This window comes from Grammomys surdaster, unplaced genomic scaffold, assembly GCF_004785775.1.
Source record: "Grammomys surdaster isolate TR1022 unplaced genomic scaffold, NIH_TR_1.0 125756, whole genome shotgun sequence".
NCBI classification, from domain to species: Eukaryota; Metazoa; Chordata; class Mammalia; order Rodentia; family Muridae; genus Grammomys; species Grammomys surdaster.
In genome coordinates, this window is record NW_021620588.1 from 1,240,387 (window position 1) to 1,260,096 (window position 19,710).

Below are 19,710 nucleotides of genomic sequence, written 5' to 3' on the forward strand. Positions count from 1 at the left end.
ACAAAGAAAGCAAAACAAAAGTAACAAAAAGGAAAATAAAAACTCCCACAAGGGGCTCAGAAGACGGCTAGGTTGTCAAGCACTTGCTATACCAGCATGAGGACTGGAGTTCAGCTCCCGAGCACCTATGTAAAAAGCTGGAAGTGGCTGTAAACACCTGAAATCACAGTAATGTGAAAGAGACACAGGAGGATCTCCTGGCTTCCTAGCCAACCAGGAGGCTGAATTGGTGAGCTCCAGGTTTACTGAAAGACTTGGTCTTGAAAACTCAGGTGGAGAATGACTGGGGAAGCCATCTGATATCAGTCTTTGTCCTCCACGTACATACCACCTGCACAAGTGTACGAAGGGACGTCAGAACCTACAGCACAAGGCTGTTTCAAATGCAGTGAGAGGCTGCACAGACAGCCCTCACACAAGCCCACCAATGCCAGGATGGCTATGTACTGTGGGCCAGCTCTGCACACTGAACACAAAGCCTGAGACTGCTTCTTGGCAGATGCCCTGTACTCACTTCATGCCAAACTTCACCTTCTTGTTCTCCACCATCAGGTCACAGATGTACTTGACAGATAGGTATTGAAGCAGTTTGATATCAAAGCCTCTCACCTTATCAAAAAGGTGCGTGTCACCACTTCTGAAATAAATAGCCAGAGAAAGAGGTTGAGACAGGTTGACTCAGAGAAGTATGGGTAGGGAGCTATTTTAGGAAGTATGGATGAAAACTTGTGTTCGATTCTTCAGAAGTTAGGGGGCAGGGGGAGGGAAGGTGACTTTCCAAGAGATTATCCCTATCTTGGGACACATTTCAAAGAAGAGCAATTTGCAGCTAGAGTGGGAAAGAGCTTTCTGCACTGCTTGACATTAAGCCAGAAGACTCAAGATAATCTCCAGTTCTAAAAGGCATCGAGCTGGTGGCTGAGACACTTTAAACTTCCATTAGAGTTCATCTCCACCTCCCTCTTTTCCTTCCATTTAGGACCATTTTTAGTCATATGCCTTATGGATATAACAGATTGAAAATCTTCAACCAATAAACCCCTTTTAGTGTGATTTGACCAACTGATTGTGAAATACTAGGTAAGTGAATTCCTTCTACTTACCAGGCTGGAGGAGGAAGAAGAGGAAGAGGAGGAGGAGAAGGAGAAGAAAACATTTAAATTCTCAGGCCACTTTCTGTCCAGCTATGCAGATATGACAGCAGTACAAGGGTTAACAGTCACTGCAATGTGTTTTTAATGCCTGCTGTTTGGTCACTGCTGGGAGTCAGTTGCCTCATTAAGAACTGTGTGCTGTAGATGACCTGGCCAAGGCGGAAGTCACCTGACCTTGGGGGAAGCCAAACATTCTTGAGCATAAGCCAGAACTACTACTTTCAAAGTCAATGGCAGAACCCAGGCATGGCAAAGTACCTGAGCCACAGTTTGAGCAGCAGATCATACTAGGGTGCCACCTAAAGACTTTTCCTGTGGCACCAACCACACAAACGTGGTTTGTAGTCTTGTTCATTAAAAACTATTTGAAAAGGGGCAGGGTGTGAACCAGCCTACTTTTTCCCTTTAAAGGAGCTCAGTGCTGCATGTCTATAGTTCTAGAACTTGGGAAATAGTGACAGGACCAGGACCTTGGCTATATGAAGTGAAGAGCCAGGCCTGACTATATGAGACCTTGTCTTAAAAAGCCAAAAAATAGAGTCAGCCATTGTGGTTTTATGGACTATTCTCACGCGCACATGCGTGTACACACACACACACACACACACACACACACACACACACACACTCGAAGGAAAAAAAGGTGCATGTGACTCAAAATTCAATTGTGGAATATGGTTGTTACACAAGGACTTTACCCTAACCCTGTAATTCAGAGCCAGGAGTGCTGAGTGATACCTGGCAGGTTCATACTTGGCGACTAGCTGCATCCTGACATTGTGTAGGACTCTAAACAAATACATCTAGGGCCAACCTTAAACCAGCAGCACAGAAACCCTAAGGGTCATCATCACGTGCTGGGATCCTGATTGAAGACTGCTCAGGTTAATGAAGCTGCTGGGTGGATTTCAGAGTGCTATTTTGGGGATATGGAGTTGAAAGACGAGGGCAGAGAGCCAATGCACTTATCCAGACCAGAGATGAATACCCACTGCCAGAGAGTATGGCTGCCATCAACCAGCCAACCATCTCTGACCCAAGCTCCTACCCACAGTGACCCCGCACTGACCGAAGAACAAAGTCCTCTTCTGTGACATCTTCTGTATTTGCCCAGGTATCATCTGCTCCCCCTGCCAGAGAAACCAGTCTGTCAGCACTGAAGCTGGTGGGACCCTTGCTAAGCCAAGTGGAGTCAACATGCACCTTCCCAGGTTTAGCCCTCATGTTTCCATTAGGGCAACATGCCCACCTGTGTGGCAGTCTGCTTTGTCTCGGAAGTGAATCCCTAGTTTCTGCTCTGGAGTGCTCTGGCCTCTACCCTGCTTCATCATACCTTCTCCTCACTACTGTGGCCGAGGCAGGACTAGTCCCTCTGATCAGGTTTTCCATTCTTAGACCCATAAAAGGCTGTTCAATATTCACCTGAGAAAAAATAGTTGTATCCAGAGCGTCCATACAGCTCTCCCCATCCAGCCAGTGTGGCCGACCTGCAAATATGCTGGGAGACAAACAGCAATTTCAGGATCAGATGACTTCTGAAGCATGCAGAACTTAAGGAATGCCTGGTGCTTCTTACCAGCATAGAGACCACCACAGTCAGTCTGACGTCTGCTTAGAACTTATTCACCTACCAAAGGGGTCTCTCCCCTAAATTCAAGGTACCAGTGGTTTATCAGTGATGAGAGTAAGACTTGGGGGATGTACATGTATGCCAGGTACTAGGCACAATTCTGTCAGGTGACACCACCTTCTAACTGAACTCACAAGGCCATAAGGCAAGCATGGCAGTAGCAGACAACTATTTCACAATGAAGAAAGGAAAAACTGGCTCAAGGAGGTTAGGGATGTAAACAGTTACAGAATGTGGAGCAGGACAGGAATTGGCCCAGGCTCATGCACCTTCCAGGACCTATTATTTGGAATTTTTTAACACAGAGGGCAACTTTTATACTAAGAGACACAATTAAAAGAGAGATACTTGGGTCTAAATTTTGTTTTTGTTTTTTGGTTTTTTTTTTGGTTTTTCGAGCCAGGGTTTCTCTGTGTAGTTCTGGCTGTCCTGGAACACACTCTGTAGACCAGGCTGGCCTCTGACTCAGAAATCTACCTGCCTCTGCCTCCCAAGTGCTGGGATTAAAGGTGTGTGCCATCACTGCCCGGCTGGGTCTTAATTTTTAAAAAGAAATTATTAAGCAGTCATAATATGTGGCTGTAATTTCAGCACTTAAGATCAGAGGCGGGCCTAGAGACATGGCTCAGCAGTTAAGAGCACTGACTAGTCTTCTAGAAGTTCTGAATTCAATTCCTAGCCACCACATGATGGCTCGCAACCAACAGTAATTAGATCCAATGCCCTCTTCTGGTGTGTCTGAAGACAGCTATGGTGTACTCATAAACATAAAATAAATAAATCTTTAAAAAAAGAAAAAAGATCAGAGGCAGGGACATCAGAAGTTCAAGGCCAGCCACAGTTATATAGTGGGTTTGAGGCTAGCCAGGGCTTCATGAGACTATCATAAACACACACACACACACACACACACACACACACACAGTTCTCTATGAGATCAAAGTCAATCTGGACTACATTAGTTTTAGGACAAAAGCAAAAAAATAAAACAAGATAAATAAAACTCACAATTATCAAGGAAAAATAGTAGCAATTACTTGGTTGGCTTTTTTCTTTCTTTAAACAGGGGCTGTAGGAGATGGAAGCCAGGACCTTGTACATGTCAGGGCAGTGCTCTACAACTAAACTAAATCCCACCTCCTTCCTTATTCTTTTACTTTTTCCTTATCATGGCAGGGATCACTCCGAGAGCTGGAATTCTACAAGCTAGGCAACAGTACCTTTAAACAGACTGTACATGTCTATCTGCAGGATGTGTATGTTTGTGGGACAGTGTGTACCGAGACGGGTTTGCTTCTTTCCACCCACCTTTATGTGAGTTCTGAAGATCAAACTCGGGTTGCCAGGCTTGTACTGTGGCCACCTTTCTTTAACCAGTGAGCCATTTGCTGACCTATAAACTTTCATTACTTAAATAGTTTGTTGAAATTCAGTAGTGGGTCGAGGGGAATGGGAAATGTCTAGTGACATGGAAACAAGCCAATCTAGTTTGACCGAAGGCTGGGAGATCTGCACCACTGCACTAAGACAAACGGAAGATGTAGGTGACAGACCAGTTGAAGTTCATTTCTGAATTGGTCCTACAATCTTCAGTATAAAAGTGGGTTTCTGGGCTGGAGAGATGGCTCAGTGGTTAAAAGCACTATCTGCTCTTCCAGAGGTCCTGAGTTCAATCCCTAGCAACCACATGGTGGCTCGCAACCATCTGCAATGGGATCTGGTGCCCTCTTCTGGCACACAAGTATACAAGCAGATAGAGCACTCATACATAAAATAATCTTTTAAAAAAAATGAAATAAGGTGGGTTTCTGAAAGCTTACAAAAAATACTGTCTGCTGCAGGGTCCTCATTGTCCTACAAGGTAACAGAAGTAATGATGGCTCTACACGAAATGGGTAGGGAACCACTAGATCAACTGTCTAGCTCTTGCTGGGGTTGAGAGCAGGCAAACCACAAGCAGCTGGGTATCATCTGGAACTGGCTAGGGGTTCTTGGAGATGTGGCCTGTTTGCATATCTGCTCTCCTGTGTTTGAGCTCCAAACAGCACCTTAGTCTCCCAGACCCTGCCAGGGACCATAACTGCTCCAGGGTAGCTTCTTCCCAAAGAATATACTCATATATGCTGATCCCTGCCTCAGAGTCTGTCCAGAGTCCATGGAGAAGGGGGCTAGAGCTGAATTTCCTGCTGGTCTAAGCAAAATGCACTATGGTGGGGGCCACTTAACTTTTTCTGGGTCTAAAAGCATCCATAAATCAGCTGAAAAGTGTCACTGTTGAGTGTGTCAGCAGAGGCTTGAAATCTTTGGGAATCTCCACATTTGAAATTGGATACTAGAGGAGGGTGGTTAAGGCCAATCTGAGCTTTAAAGATCGATCCTGTCTCAAAGTAAAATAAAATTAGTTGGTAAAGTACTTGTGCAAATATGAGAACTTTTTGGGTCCCCAGTACCCTCGTAAAATGTCAGGTGTGGCTGTGCACGTCTACACACAATCTTAGTGCTATGAGGAAGAAATAGCACATGGCTAGAGCTGACTGGCCAGGAGCAACAGAGAATGCTGACCCACATACTGTTTCAGAAGAGGAAGAGAAAAGGGACTGAGAAATGATACCCAACATTTGGCCTCTAGCTTTTAAGAATTTATGTGCACACATAGGCCACACATGCACGTACATTAAATAAACGGCAAGCTTGGTGGATCAGGCCTGTAGTCGGTCCAGCACTTAGGCTGAGGTAAAAAGATGGCTTTTACTTTTCTTCCTTCTTACTTCAGAGACCTGATGAGTAGAAGAAATTTATTTGCTAGGATTTCACAATCCATTAATAGAGTAGGTCTGAAAAGTCTTATCTGTCAAAGAGTTTCAACCTGCCACATTCCTAAGGCATGAGGTTTAAAATGACCCTGGAGTGAGAGTGAACTCTGATGGAAGCTTAAGGAATATCCCAGGACTCGGCCGGGGGGTGGGGGTGGGGGGAGATGAGGCAGAAAAGAATGCTGTGAGTTTAAGGGCAGCCTGGGCTACTGAGCAAAAAACCCTGCTTTTCAAAAATAATCAGGAGCCACTTTGTATCCCCAAATGACAAAGCCCACGCAGGTGTCTGCTTCAGCTCAGAGCTGAAATTATGTCAATGCCCCCACACTGACCCATTTACAAGGCCACATCAGGGGTCAGGACAAAAGTATTTCTCATTCCTCTGTAAGACACAGGCTGACCCTGAAACTCCTTGATCCTTCTGCCTCTACCTCTCCAGTATTAGGATTACAAGTGTGCACTGCCATGCTTGACTCAAACTCCAGGTTGTTTGTTTGTTTGTTTGTTTTGTTTTTCGAGACAGGGTTTCTCTGTATAGTCCTGGCTGTCCTGGAACTCACTCTGTAGACCAGGCTGGCCTCGAACTCAGAAATCCGCCTGCCTCTGCCTCCCAAGTGCTGGGATTAAAGGCATGCACCACCACCGCCCAGCTCTGAGTTTTCTTAATGTGTAAACTTGGTCAAGTTATTTAACCACTCTGAACCAAAAAAACAGTAAGACAAGTAAAAGATCCCATCATGGAGCTACCCTAACAGACCTAGTGAACATGTGAACTGCAAGAGTTGGGACTTTTGTCTGCTTTACGAGAATCACATATCTCAAAGTCCTGAGACAAAGTACACATTCAATAAGTACATGGCCAATCACATGACTGAAAGAAGGGACAACAGCAGAATATTACCTGATTTAATCTACTCTTCAGAGTAAGCTGAGGCTATATATAGGCAGTAAGAGCCAGGATCTGACCTAGGCAATCCAGCTCTATAGCATGGGGCAGGGAGGTGCTGGTATTACAACCCTTCCCTATCTGAAATCTTCCCTCAGTCAGAAATGGTTCGTTTCTCTGGCCTGTTTCCCACACTGAGATGTCCAACAACCAAGTATCCTGCCTAATACAGTTAGAGAACAAAAAGGTGAGACAATTTTGCATGAAGTCAGTGACCAGAACAAGGGATAGCAAACGATGCTGTGCGTGGGCCTTACCTTGCCTTTGAACAGGATCACTGGGCAGACAAACCGACCTCTGCACCTGGCCATCTTGCTTCGGTGAATGAGGTCTTGCAGCTTGTTCACCTGCACAGTGCTCTGAAACCTAACACAAGCAGAAGGCTGAGGTCAGCCAGGCAGTAACACAGGTGTCTGTTCAGACACAGAGGAGGCCTACATATGTGTAAGACTCTCTAGAATCCTGTTTTCAAGTCAAGATCTCACTACGTAGCTGAGGCAAGCCTTGAATTCAGATGTAACCCAGACTAGCCTTAAACTCTGTAGCCTATGCTAGCCTTGAATTTGTAGCAAACCTTTTAGCTCAGCTTCCCAAGTGCCAAGATCACAGACATGCTCCACCATGCCAAGTTTTAGTCACTGAAAATTTAGCAAATGCCATTATTCCTAAATTTCAGATCATTGATATACCGAGTTTTTCAGGAAAAGAAAAAAAACCTGTTAATTATAAGTATTAAAATCCAAGTTACTCTGATTTCAGAGCTTTTCCAGTGAAAAAATGAAAGCCAAATTAAATTAGCTGGGTGTAGTGGTGCATGTTTGTAATCTCAGCCCATGCAAAAGGCTGAGACAGGAGGATTATTATAAACTCAAAGCCAGCCTGGGTGACATAGTGAGTTCAGGCCAGCCTGAGTTACAGCATGAGATTCTGTCTCAAAACAAGGACCACATAGAAAATCCCCAATAAAACCCAAACAAATGGAAAAGTCCACAAGGAAATGAGCTTTAGCAAGCTACACCAGTACCAAACACTTCTCTAAAACCAAACAGTACTGGAGTGTGCATGGTACACACCCAAGAGGAGCCCACTAGCCAGCCAGGCTACCTGGTGAGTCAAGGCCAGGCTTGGGGAGACACCTTGCCTCAGATAAGGTGGTATGTGAACTGCAAAGGCCTCTGCCTCCACAGACACATGCACAGGTAAGCATTCACATCCATACACCACACACAGAGAGAAAAAAGGGGCAGGAAGTCAGAGCTGTACAGTGAGCCCTCAGAAGGCAGGCAAGTGCTCTCCTTAAAGGACTGAGCTTTGAGCCAGCCTTACAGAAAGCTCAGTCTCCTTCCACATCCTGACCCTTCAAATGATCCTGTTACCACACAGCTCCTCAGGGAAATGCACTGTCCTTAACACTGCTCCAGGAGAGGTAGGGTAGTAACACTCATGGATTTGTGGCTCCTTTGTGAAGCTGGATGGTAATGCAGATAATCCAAGTATAGTCTTAGGCTGGTGGTATATACCGGTTCTCTGCATTGAGGAAGCAAGGGCAGGAGGATGGCCACAAGTTCAAAACCAGGCTGATCCACATAGTGAGCTTCAGGTCACTGAAGACCCGTCTTTAAAAAACAAAAGCAGCCAGGTGTGGTGGCACATACCTTTATCCCAGCATTCAGGAAGCAGAGACAGGTAGGTTTCTTGAGTTAAAGGCAAGCCTGGTCTACAGAGCGAGTCACAAGACAGCCAGAGCCACACAGATAAGCACCTGATTACAGGTGCTGTGAGTTCATGAATGCAACAGCTCTGATGATTTTTGAAAACTCTTCAACTTCGATTTCAGATGCTTCTACTTGACAGTAATTACATCTCAAGCCATAGTTTAGAGACAGTAGCCTTTATATATTTTCCTTCAAATTGAGCAGTGAAGAGCTGGGCACTTTGTTTGAAGAGTGTTGCATTCCAGTAACTCCAGCACTTGGGAAGTGGAGGGAGAGGCTCAGGAACCTGAGGCCAGCCTGGACTGTAGGAGATCCTGTCTCAGATGGATACCTATGGGTTGTTTTTGTTGTCACTAGGGTGTGTCTGCATGTTGTGTTTTACCTTAGATTTTTGTTTGTTATCAGCCAGCCTCCCTACACAGGTCATCTAACTTGCTGTGTGGTCCAGCCTGGCCTCAAACTTTCTATCTCCCAGCTTCCTTCTGAGAGCTGGGACTATAGGCATGTGCCACCATGCCCAGTTTGTTTTTAAGACTGCTATGCTGGGTTTTTGTTTTCAGGAGATGGGGGTTTTAGATAGGGTAGTCCTGGCTGAGGATTATTGGCAGTGAATGGCAGAATAGTCAAGTGTTTTAAGGTTGTGGCTCCTGGTAGGCTGTCCATGCTCCCAAGGATGGTTCTATACCTATGTGAATAGACTAGATTTAGTCGATAATTAAAAACAAACAAACAAAAAACAATTTTAAAAGGACAATGAGGTTGGGAAGTGGGATAGGGATACAGAAGAGAGGTCTGGAAGACGGGGATGGGAGAAGGACAATTAACATGCACTGTATACATATATGAAAGTTTTTAAGTTTAAAATATATTTTACAAAATCATATGCCAGGCCTAGGAGCACCTACATGAGATCTCAGTTACTTTGGTGGGAGGGGCAAAGCTGGAGAATCACAAATCCAAGTTCTGTGTGAAATACGGAGTGAGGTCATGGTCAGGCTCCAAAATTTAGCAAAACTCAAAATGACAAGAGCTCCTCAGCTGTTTCAGCAGGTACAAGTTCTTGCCATGTAAGCCAGACTACCTTAGTTCAATCCAAGGACCTCAAATACACAGGGAAGAACTGGCTCCATAAAGTTTTCCTGTGACCTGTATCTGAATGCCCCACCTCCCACATCATGGACAAACACAGCAGTAAATAAAATTTAAAAACAGAGTGTTCTGGTATGACATTTGGCCACCATGTGTGAAGCCCTAGCTTCAATTCCCAGAACCTAAAAATAACAGTGTGTGTTTCAGATCGGGGAGAATATATGTCTTCACGTAAAAGCTAATGATCATGAAAAGTCAGTCAGGGCTTGGGAGGGAACTCCTCCTATGGAGCCCCTCTCTTGGTAGCTTTTCTTACATTTTTGCTCTGCAAAAACTCAAAACCAAGGAGGTTTAAGAGGACGACCTCCGCTCCCCCCCATCCCCGGTATATTTTCCAGGAGGTCAGATTTAAGATATGTTTGCTAATGGAATGTTATTTCTTTGTAGGAAGAGGAAAACGACAGGCTTTATGGGGCCAGGGTGCTTATATCAAGTACCTAACAGGATGGCACTGGCTCACTGGCAAATCCTGTGGCTGAGAAGCTGGATGCTGCGGCTGTCCCCATCTTAGTTTCTCTATGACATATAAAGGCATTTAGTCCAAAACAAGTGCAATGCTAAACTCTAGGACTGTGAGGTAGAACATACAGCATGGCTCCAGTACCCAGCTTCCCAACTACCTGGTCACCATTCCCTTTTCAGCCTTGTCGGCACTGTCTGTCCACTGGCCTCTCAGCTAGTTCACAGCAGTTACACAGTCACTGCACAACTTAGCCTAAGTTTGAATTCTAGAACCTGTAACAAGCCGAGGATGATCTCAGCCGGGCGGTGGTGGTGCAGGCCTTTGATCCCAGCACTTGGGAGGCAGAGGCAGGTGGATTTCTGAGTTCGAGGCCAGTCTGGTCTACAGAGTGAGTTCCAGGAGAGCCAGGACATCACAGAGAAACCCTGTCTCGAAAAAAAAAAAAAAAAAAAAAGCACACACAAAAAAACCCATTCACTTTCTATTATGCTAGATCATGGCTTATCTGCCTGGCCACTACTCAAAAGAACCAGTTCTGTTTCTGCTTTCCCACTAGTTCCCGTTTTTAAATCTGTCACTTGCCAGTGAATTGTCTGGCCTATGATCATACCTGAATGAACTCTGTATGCTTACACATTTGTATCTACAACCCAGTAGTGAGATTTCCTTTGCTATTTATTTGCTACTGGGGACTCAACTCAGGGCCTGTCCCTGAGGTAAATCTCTAGCCCCTCCTTTGGCATTATTTAATTGGTTTTTGGTCTTCATGAACATCATTTGCTTACAAAACTATTTTTAAAGCACGTTTTAGTAATAAATGGCCACAATCTTATTACTCTTGAAGCTGAGGTAGGAAGACTAGGTGTATGCAGGGAGCAGCCAACATCCTACATTAGGAATGTTGTACAGGTTTAGGAAAGCTTACCAGAATTGATGTGACAACAACATTTTGTTTTTGTCGGTGGTAGTGTTTTATTTTGTTTTTTTGTTTTTAATTGTTCGGTGTTTCTTTGTTTTTTCATGACAGGGTCTGTGTAGCCCTGGCTGTCCTGGAACTCACTTTGTAGACCAGGTTGGCCTCGAACTCAAGAGATCCACCTGCCTCTGCTTCTACACCACCACCACTACCACCACCAACAACCAGGCTTGTTTATTTTTAAAAGCCCTTTAAAAAGACTATTTGTAGAGGGAGGAAGGGAGAAGGAATGAATGTGAAAATGGAGGCATACATCATGGTGCGTGGTAGTCAAAGGGCAACTTTGAGGACATGGTTCTCTCCTAATACCTTGTTATTAAGGAAGGGTTTCTCATTATTTTTGTCACTATGCTGCAAATCGAGTTTCTGGTGAATTCTGCTGTCTTCGTTCCTGTCTTGCTGGAGGAGCTCTGGGATTATAGACGCTGAGTGCTCACTCACACCTGACTTTTTAACATGGGTTCAGGGGGTCAGGACTGTAAGACAAGTGCTACTCACCTGCTCAGACATCTCACTGGCCCTGGATTTTTTTTTCCTTTTTTGGGGGGAGACAATTTCACACTATGGCCCAGGCTGGCCTAGAACTCACAGCCTCCAGACTGAATCAGTAACCTCACTCGTACTTTCCCCTAGCTATGGCTCTTTGTAGACTGCCAATGCTTAGTTACACCCACCAGGCCAGAGGATGAGAATTTCACTAGTGGGACTTCACCTATTGGATTCTCGGGGTCCACCACACAGAGGCAGCTCAGCAAACATTCAGAGCAAACCCTCTGGCTCTCCTGGACAGAACTGGGGAGGCTTTTAACTAGACCAAACACTTTCTGAACTGAGTTACACCCTGTCTAACTCAGTCTATTCATGTCACAGTAACACTTAAGAAGCATTCAGTCATATTTCTCCCCCAATTATATCCAAATTCTCTTCCTTTCAACAGATACTCATTGCCAACTAATGTCACTTCAATATAAAATAATGACCATGTAAAGAAGTAAAAACTAACTGCAAACTCTAAAGCAGGGCATGCTGACATGTCTCTGTGATTCTAGCTATGTAAGACAAGAGGAGTCTGAGTTTAAGGTCGGCCTAAAAAATTTAGCCAAGATCCCATCTCAAAAAGAAGGGGGAGCCTATCCGTGGTGGTGCACACCTTTAATCTCAGCACTTGTGTGGCAGAGGCAGGTAGATCTGTTAGTTTAAGGCCAACCTGGTCTACAGAGCGAGTTCTAAGACAGCCAGGGTTATACAGAAAAAACCCTGTCTGGAAAAAAGAAAGAAAGAAAGAAAGAAAGAAAGAAAGAAAGAAAGAAAGAAAGAAAGAAAGAAAGAAAGAAAGGGGGGAGGGGAGGGGAGGAGCTGGAGATCCATGCCCTGCTCTTCTAGAGGACCCAGCTTCCATCCCTAACATCCATACTAGGAAGTTCACAACCACCTGGGACTCCAGCTCCAGCAGGACTGAATGTCTCTGGCTTTCATTGGTACCTGGAGTTAGGTACCTATACACAAACACACACCTTTAAAATTGTTCAAGGCTACCCCCCCCCACACACACACATAGAGTTAACAAAACTCTCCAAGGGTAGCATAATGCTCTTTTCCTGGAAAGTAAGAAGACTGTCATAGACAAGGTGGCAGTAAAGAAAAGGCAGACAAGTGGACAGAGGAAATCTTTCTCCTTACTGATTCTTGGGTAAAGGGAAATTGCCTCTCTGGGCTTCAACTTTTTTTCTCTGCAGGATAGGGGTGATACTATTTTTTTCATAGGTGACATGCAGGATATAAGTATAAGTATGTGAAATCCTAACTCATGACAATCGGAGAGCAGATGATCACTTCTCTTCCCTCTCAACACAGGATCTCATATAGTCCAGGCTTGTATCAGACTTACCTTGTAGCTAAGAATCATGTAGTCAGTTCTCCACAAGTGTGTACAAGTGTGTACCACAATGGCCAGTTTATAGAGTGCTAAGAATTTAACCCAGAGGCTTCATGTATGCTAAACACAAGTACTCTAGCAACTGAGCTATTATCAGCCCCTAGAAAATTTTCTCTTTAATGCTAGAATGAATAAGCACTGAACATGTTTCTTTCAGGACAGGCAACCAACCATAACTGAGAGCTAGTTGGAAAACGCTGAATTCTGGCTCCACCTCTGAGGTGCAGTAACAAGATCGCTTGGTGGTTCACTCACATGAATGGCAGAGGTAAGTGCCACACAGGACTCACAAGAGTAAAAAAGGGGAAGGGGGTTGGGGCAAGACATGGTGGACACTTCTAACTTTACCTCTTGGGTGATGAAAGCAGAAGGTTCATGAGTTCAAGACCAGCCTTGGTTACATAGATGACGATGTTGGTAGCAAGTGACTGAGAGCAAGTGAGAGATGGTTACAGACTGACTGGAGCTTACAGGACTATAAAAAGGCTAAGTTTCCCTACCTTTGGAAGGGAAGTTAGAGAAGAACTAAGGTGCTGTAGCGAAGCAGAGCCCTCAGCCCTGGAAATGCCTGGGGAGGAGGTGATAGCAGTTCTGGGATCTTCACAGAAGTGTACACTAATTTTTCAAGAGATGGGCACTCTTCTAGATATCCCTCCACTCATAAGAAAATAAAGGCTTCAGTCTTAAAACTCCTCTGACCATGCTGTTCACCTGCTTGTAAACATCTCTCCCCACATCTGGCTATAGAATATAAGGCACCTAAGGAGTTCTGAGAATGCAGAATGTGGAAACAGCTTTAGAAGTTCCCAGAGGGGACCCTGGAGTCTAGAGTCTTCAGTTGTGCTCAGGTGTTACTATGAAAAGTACCACACCCATTCATGTTCCAGAAGTCTACACTCCTTGGCAATGATCGGTGCTACACTGAACTGAGCACGGTGGCTCACACCTGTAACCTCAGCACATGAGAAGCTGAGGCAGAGCTGACAAAGGCCAGCCAGGACCACAACGTGAAAGCTCGTCTCAAAGAAAGCAAACAAAACATGAAAAAGAAAGGGAAAGGAAGGAGTGTGAAGGGAAGGAAGGAGAAAGTAGTAAAAGGCAGGGCAAGGCAAGAAAAAGCCTATTCAAAAGTTGTCCTTGAGGGAGCTGGAGAAATGGCTCAGCAATTCTGTTCTTCCAGAGGTCCCGAGTTCAATTCCCAACAACCACATGGTGGCTCACAACCATCTGTAATGGGGTCTGATGCTCTCTTCTGGTGTGTCTGAAGAGAGCAACAGTGTATTCACATAAAATAAATAAATCAATCTTAAAAAAAAAAAAAAAAAAAGTTGTCCCTGAGAACCCTGAGGCTGTCCATTGTGAGGTCGTCTCAAACACCCCACCAGGGAGGATTGACCATCCTCTAGGTTTGCCTACAGCAGCACTTCACAACTGTTTCCACACATATTAATTAATTACTTAGGCATCTCGGTATGCTGTGATTTTGACCCATGGCTCTAAAACCCAAGAGTCCATGCTTCCCACAATGTCTTGGGAGACAATGGCTTTGCTTTGAGAAGCAGAAGCTGACCCATCATCCTCATTCACAGGGCAAAGATGATATAGCAGCTCTTGGAACGTCCTTAAGACCGCGAAAAGGGAACTTAAGGGAAGAACCAGGAGCAGACATGGAGTCTCAGTGTTGTGAATAATCTGTGCCAAAGAACTACAATCCTTTACTACCTGATGAGATAGTCCCATATCAGGCGTTTCAAGTCTGCTCTGCTGTGAACTGTTACTCTACGTAAGCGCTAAAGCCTGGGTCAGGTCTCAGTGTACATGGTAGCTCTTATTTAATTCTGACAACAAACACAACAGGCTTGCATTAGCACGATTTATCATCAGGAACCGCACAAGCCACTTTTCTAGAATTTTAATTAGTCCTTGCAAGCCTTAATTATAAGGAGGCCAGGAATTACCAAAGAAAAACTAAGGACAAAGAGAATTAATAACTTGCCTAGCATTAGCTACAGAGTCAGAAAATGGACAAGCAGGATGCTAACTCAAGCAGTGTGATTGTAGTCCTAGGATCTTAAGAGACACATATGGGAAACACTCCTAAACCTGTCTTGAAAGCTGGGCATAGTGGCAAAAAGCCTGTAACCCCAGCACTTAGGCAGTGGAGGCAGGAAGATCAGAAGTTAAAGATCATTCCTCTGGCTACAAAGTGAACACATGGCCAACTCAGGCTACATGATACCCTACGTCAATAAAATATGGTCTATCTTGATATATATTCCTTCTAACTACACCTACTAAAAACAAAGATGGCACCAAAGTTGTTCAGAGAGGTGAAGGATGTCTGTTGCCTTAGGTCAGTGAAGTCAAACAGAGGGGTGAAAGAGAGTGGCAGGGCTGGGACTCTCCATTTCTCATCATAAGCTACATTACTTGGCCAATCAAACTCTACCCTTAAGTAAATAAAGATGCCAGGAACTAACCCCACCTGGGGAAAGTGAGCATGCCCTGCCCAGTCTCCTGACCCTGGGGATGAGCCTCTGAGGTCTACCCAACATGCACACTACAGTCACAGGATGCTCACGTGTCTTTCTCTTTCTCAGAACTCTCATACTCCAGGAACACGATGTGGCGGGGGTAGTGGCCGCAGATATCACCATTCACATTTGGAATCACGCTGAAACAGTAGTCACGGCCAAATAGCTCCAGACATCTCTTCTCAATGCGTTCAACCTGCATAGAGAAGGAGACTTGAGCCTGAAGAGAATTCTTGGGTTCTGAGGCCGTGAGCATTAAGTGGCCCATGATATGAAGAGACCACTGGGAGTAAGCACTTCTGTGATTATCATTCAAGGTTGAGAAGAAACAGGATGCTGGGCCACAGGCTCTTCTATGTTAATTCATATGTGGTATGCCTCAGATAGTACCTAAACCCATCATCCACACTGCATGCAAGACTGTGTGTTGTCAACATGGAGAGAGTCTACCATCCATGAGATGTAAGAACTGTTTGTGGATGTCATGACACATACCTTTTATCCCAGCTGAAGCTGGAGGGTTAAGAATTCACAGCCAGGCTGGGCTACTTACTTACTGAGACCTTGTTCCAAAAAACCAAAGCAACAGTGACTCTTGCTTTAGGTTACTATTATGGCATTGACACATTATGTTCCTTTAACACCAGGTTTTTGTTTTGTTTCTTTCCTTTCTGTTCTACAGCCCCAGACTAGTATTCAAAGCTCCAGTCAGCTGGGCACAGTGGTGCATGCCTACAATCCTAGTACATGGGATGTTGAGGCAGGAGGATGCCGAGTTCAAAGACAGTCTGAGAAAAAAAAAAAAATATATATATATGTATATATATATATATGTGTATATATATACATATATATATGTATGTATACATATATACATATATACACATGCACACACACATATACACACACATATATACATACATATCTATATGTACATATCAAGACCATGAATCAACAACTCCTACAAAAATAAAGAAGCTCTAGTCAGCAAAATCAATAAAAGTGGCAGACGGCTTCTTTACATACAATCTGCTTATAAAACTGAAGACAAGGCTCCCTTCTAAAATTAATCCTTTTGTTCACAGTTCAGTGAAAAGCCTACTGAAGAAAAGCTTACACCCTGTAACACATCAAGAACTTTGCAAGAGATCATCAAGTCTGGAGCAATAATATTAAGACTAATTGTGGTGAAAGTAAGGTTTAACTTGTAAGACACTAATCTTCACACACATTAAGAGGGAAGTGAGATCCATCAAAATCCCGTACCTCCTACAACCACTCAAAAGATTCCCCTTGAAGTCAGGTGTAGTAACTCACACGTGTATGTAGTACTTGGGAGGCTAAGGCAGGAGGATTATTAGTTACAAACCATCCTGGGATGATGACTGTGAAGCCAAGCCAGGGCAACAGACAAAAGACCATGTCCCAAAACACACAAGATTGGTGATGTATCTCAGCTGGTCGACTGCTTGCCTGGCAAGCATAAAACTTGTGTTCAATCTCCAGCACCACATAAACCAAGCATGAGGGTAAACACCTGTAACCCCATCACCTAGGAAGTGGAAACAGGAGGATCAGGAGTCTACGACTGGCTTTGGTTTGGATATGTAACAAACTTGAGGCTTTTCTGAGTAAATACACATTACAAATTCTAGGGTCTGTCTTCTCCCCAGAAATTGTGATTTAAGAGAATCTAAGACCAAAAATCTTTGTGTTTAACAATAGCTCCAAATGATGTCAACTATAACCTGAAAGGTACTTAGTTACCTGGTGCAATAATACCAATTACTGGTCTGTCTTAGGTTACCTCAGAGATTAACAGAGGATGCCCCCTACAGCACGTCCCAGCCCCTAGGTAACCTCTGGGGCCAAACCAGTTTTACGGCCCAGGATAGAGATGAACCCCAATGTGTAATGCTAAAGCTGCCACACCGGGAAAGAGAAATGGCAGGATCTACCAGCGCTGAGGTGAGTATGCCTCAACCAGACCAGAAGTTTTCTTTTCAGACCTGATGATTAGGGCACAGGGAAATTCCCGGGGTTGGGGGGACAACGACAGAGACTTCTTTCTGATAAAAGGAACAGAAAGGGAGTGTGGGTTGTCTTCTTGCTCTACAGGAAAGGAAAGAGAAGGGCCTAAGTCATGCTGGCACCTTATAAGGAGGTGACACACTCCGCTGTTCTCTGGGCTCCATAATGCTACACTACCCCAGGTTCCTACTCTGATCTCTGGTCCAGAGGAGTCTCTTCTCGATTTTTACTTAGATTTGGGGGGTTTTGTTTTTAACCTGTTGGTAACGCCTAAGCTCACCAAGGGTAGCAAACCCTCTCTAGTTCCTATTGTCTAACCTTTGCACCTGGCCCACAACTCTGACCCTTGACTTCCAAATCCCTTGTCTAAAGCAACCCCCCGCACCACCACCCCCAAAAAATCCCACAAAGAGCCTCGGTCCTCTTCTTTGGTGTTAAGCCGGATCCTTACTCCCCGAGTCCACATCCTGAATAAGTTCCTCTCTTGTGTCTCCCCACGAAGGTCTCCTTCCAGCTCTCCTCCCATCCCTAACCACAGTCTTCCCTCAGTAACTCAGGCCAGGGGCCAGTTTCAGGTCGTTGCACCTTTGGGGTTCACCTTAGAGCCACTCTTCCCGCCGCTGTCCTTGGCACGGTACTGAGTCCGGGAGAACTCCTCCAGTAGCTCCCAGAGCCCCGGCTCCTGAGGCGGCGGGCTGCCCGAAGAGGCGGTGGAACCCGCCGAGGCGGTGGCGGCGGCCCGAGCACCCGCCATGCACAGCCTCAAGTCCCCTCAGGGCGCCTTTACCCAGCCCATGGCACCTGAAGCTCGCACTCCGGCTCTAAAACCTTCTGAACCGACTCAGCCGCCGCCTTCTTCCACTTCCGGCCCCGCCCCACTTTTCCGGATGTTTACTCCTGCCGCAGCCAATCAGAGACCATGATTTGTGCCCGGCCCACAGGTCCCTGGCCCACCCCCTGACGCGGAGGGATCCTAATGGCCTCATGGAATGGTCCGCGCTCCGCCCAAGGGGTTTCCCCGGGGGAAGCCGGGCTAAACCACTGCGGCTGCGGGCCGGGGGACGGCGGGAATCATTGGAGAGAAGACAGGAAGGAACCGCCGGAGGCCTTAGTTAGTGCTGGCAGCGAAAGACAAGAGCTGCACGAATTAAAACAGCGTTTCAAACAGCATTTCTCTTTCTTTGCTCTTATGGACGTTCCTGCTAATATAGCGTGGTTCATCACCCTATTTATTGAGGAAGGTGTTTGAAAACTGACGTCTTCTTCTTCCTCTTCTTCCTCTTTCTCTTCTTTTCTTTAAAAGGATCTTCTAGCTGGTGCCGGTAGGCAAATGAGGATGAAGCATGAGAATCAGGCATTTGAGACTAGCCTAGACCACACCTAAAAATATATATTTTAGATGTTTACAAAAATGTAGACAATACGTTCCTTCATTTTTTTTTTTTTTTTTTTTTGTTTTTTTTGTTTTTTGGTTTTTCGAGACAGGGTTTCTCTGTGTAGCCCTGGCTGTCCTGGAACTCACTCTGTAGACCAGGCTGGCCTCGAACTCAGAAATCCACCTGCCTCTGCCTCCCAAGTGCTGGGATTAAAGGCGTGCGCCACCACCGCCCGGCCCTTCATTTTTTTATTAGCTGCTTTTATCGTTGGTCAACACATGCCAATCTCCTGCTCAATTCTTCCCTGTCTAGGGAATTATTTTATTTGTGTATTGGGCTGTTGTTTTCTTTGTTGTAGGAAATTATCTGTGGTATAGCCAAGGCTAGCCTTGAACTCCTGACCCACCTGCCCCCACCTTCCCAGTGCTTTGATTCTCGAATGTCAGCCCCAAATCCCTAGAATTGTTAGTCTCAGAAGATGTGTGTGCTGCCTACCCCCCAAGTATCAATGTTTGGAGAGAAGGGGTTAAACCTTCTCAAGCATTATATATCTGAGGTAGAACTGCTCATTTGGCCATCAATTAGACAGTTGTCAAAGGCGCATGGCAGCCAGCCACTTGCTTAAGCTATAACATGTTCTAAGAAAATGTTCAAAATGAAATTAATGCATCAAAACATAGTAACTTACCATAGGGTCTTAATTAAAGTATTTTCTTAGATTTGTAAAGAAATCTAAGAGAAACACAAGCCACAACCTCCACTGATTGTCAGTCACTCCTCATGCTCAACTAGATGATCTCTGTCCTGAGTTCTAATACTGTAAATTAGTTTTTCCTTTTGGGCACGATGGTCAAATAGAACCAAAGTATGCCTTTATTATTATTATTATTATTATTATTTAGTCACGTCTTCTAAATGGTGATGATTATTCTTGCTTACCAACTTGGGAAAAGGAATCTTCAATTGAGTAATTGCCTCCACCAGATT

General features: G+C 44.9%; 1 protein-coding gene across 7 annotated transcripts in view; it reads right to left on the reverse strand.

The window, feature by feature from the left end:
• Window positions 1-18,240, reverse strand: part of Mtmr14 (myotubularin related protein 14) — a 42,893-nt gene extending 24,653 nt beyond the window's left edge. For 3 of the 7 annotated variants that reach the window (XM_028788632.1, XM_028788631.1, XM_028788629.1), the window contains exons 1-6: window positions 17,946-18,240; window positions 15,364-15,512; window positions 6,801-6,909; window positions 2,577-2,652; window positions 2,224-2,284; window positions 515-637 (exon numbers count right to left, since the gene is read on the reverse strand). In XM_028788632.1, coding sequence (XP_028644465.1) covers window positions 515-637; window positions 2,224-2,284; window positions 2,577-2,652; window positions 6,801-6,909; window positions 15,364-15,512; window positions 17,946-18,101 — 674 coding nt within the window. In that variant the 5' untranslated portion in view covers window positions 18,102-18,240. Of the gene's footprint in view, window positions 1-514; window positions 638-2,223; window positions 2,285-2,576; window positions 2,653-6,800; window positions 6,910-15,363; window positions 15,513-17,945 lie in introns of those variants that run through there. The other 4 variants (XM_028788630.1, XM_028788634.1, XM_028788633.1 and 1 more) reach the window with 4 other exon arrangements.
• Window positions 18,241-19,710: the final 1,470 nt, after the last annotated feature.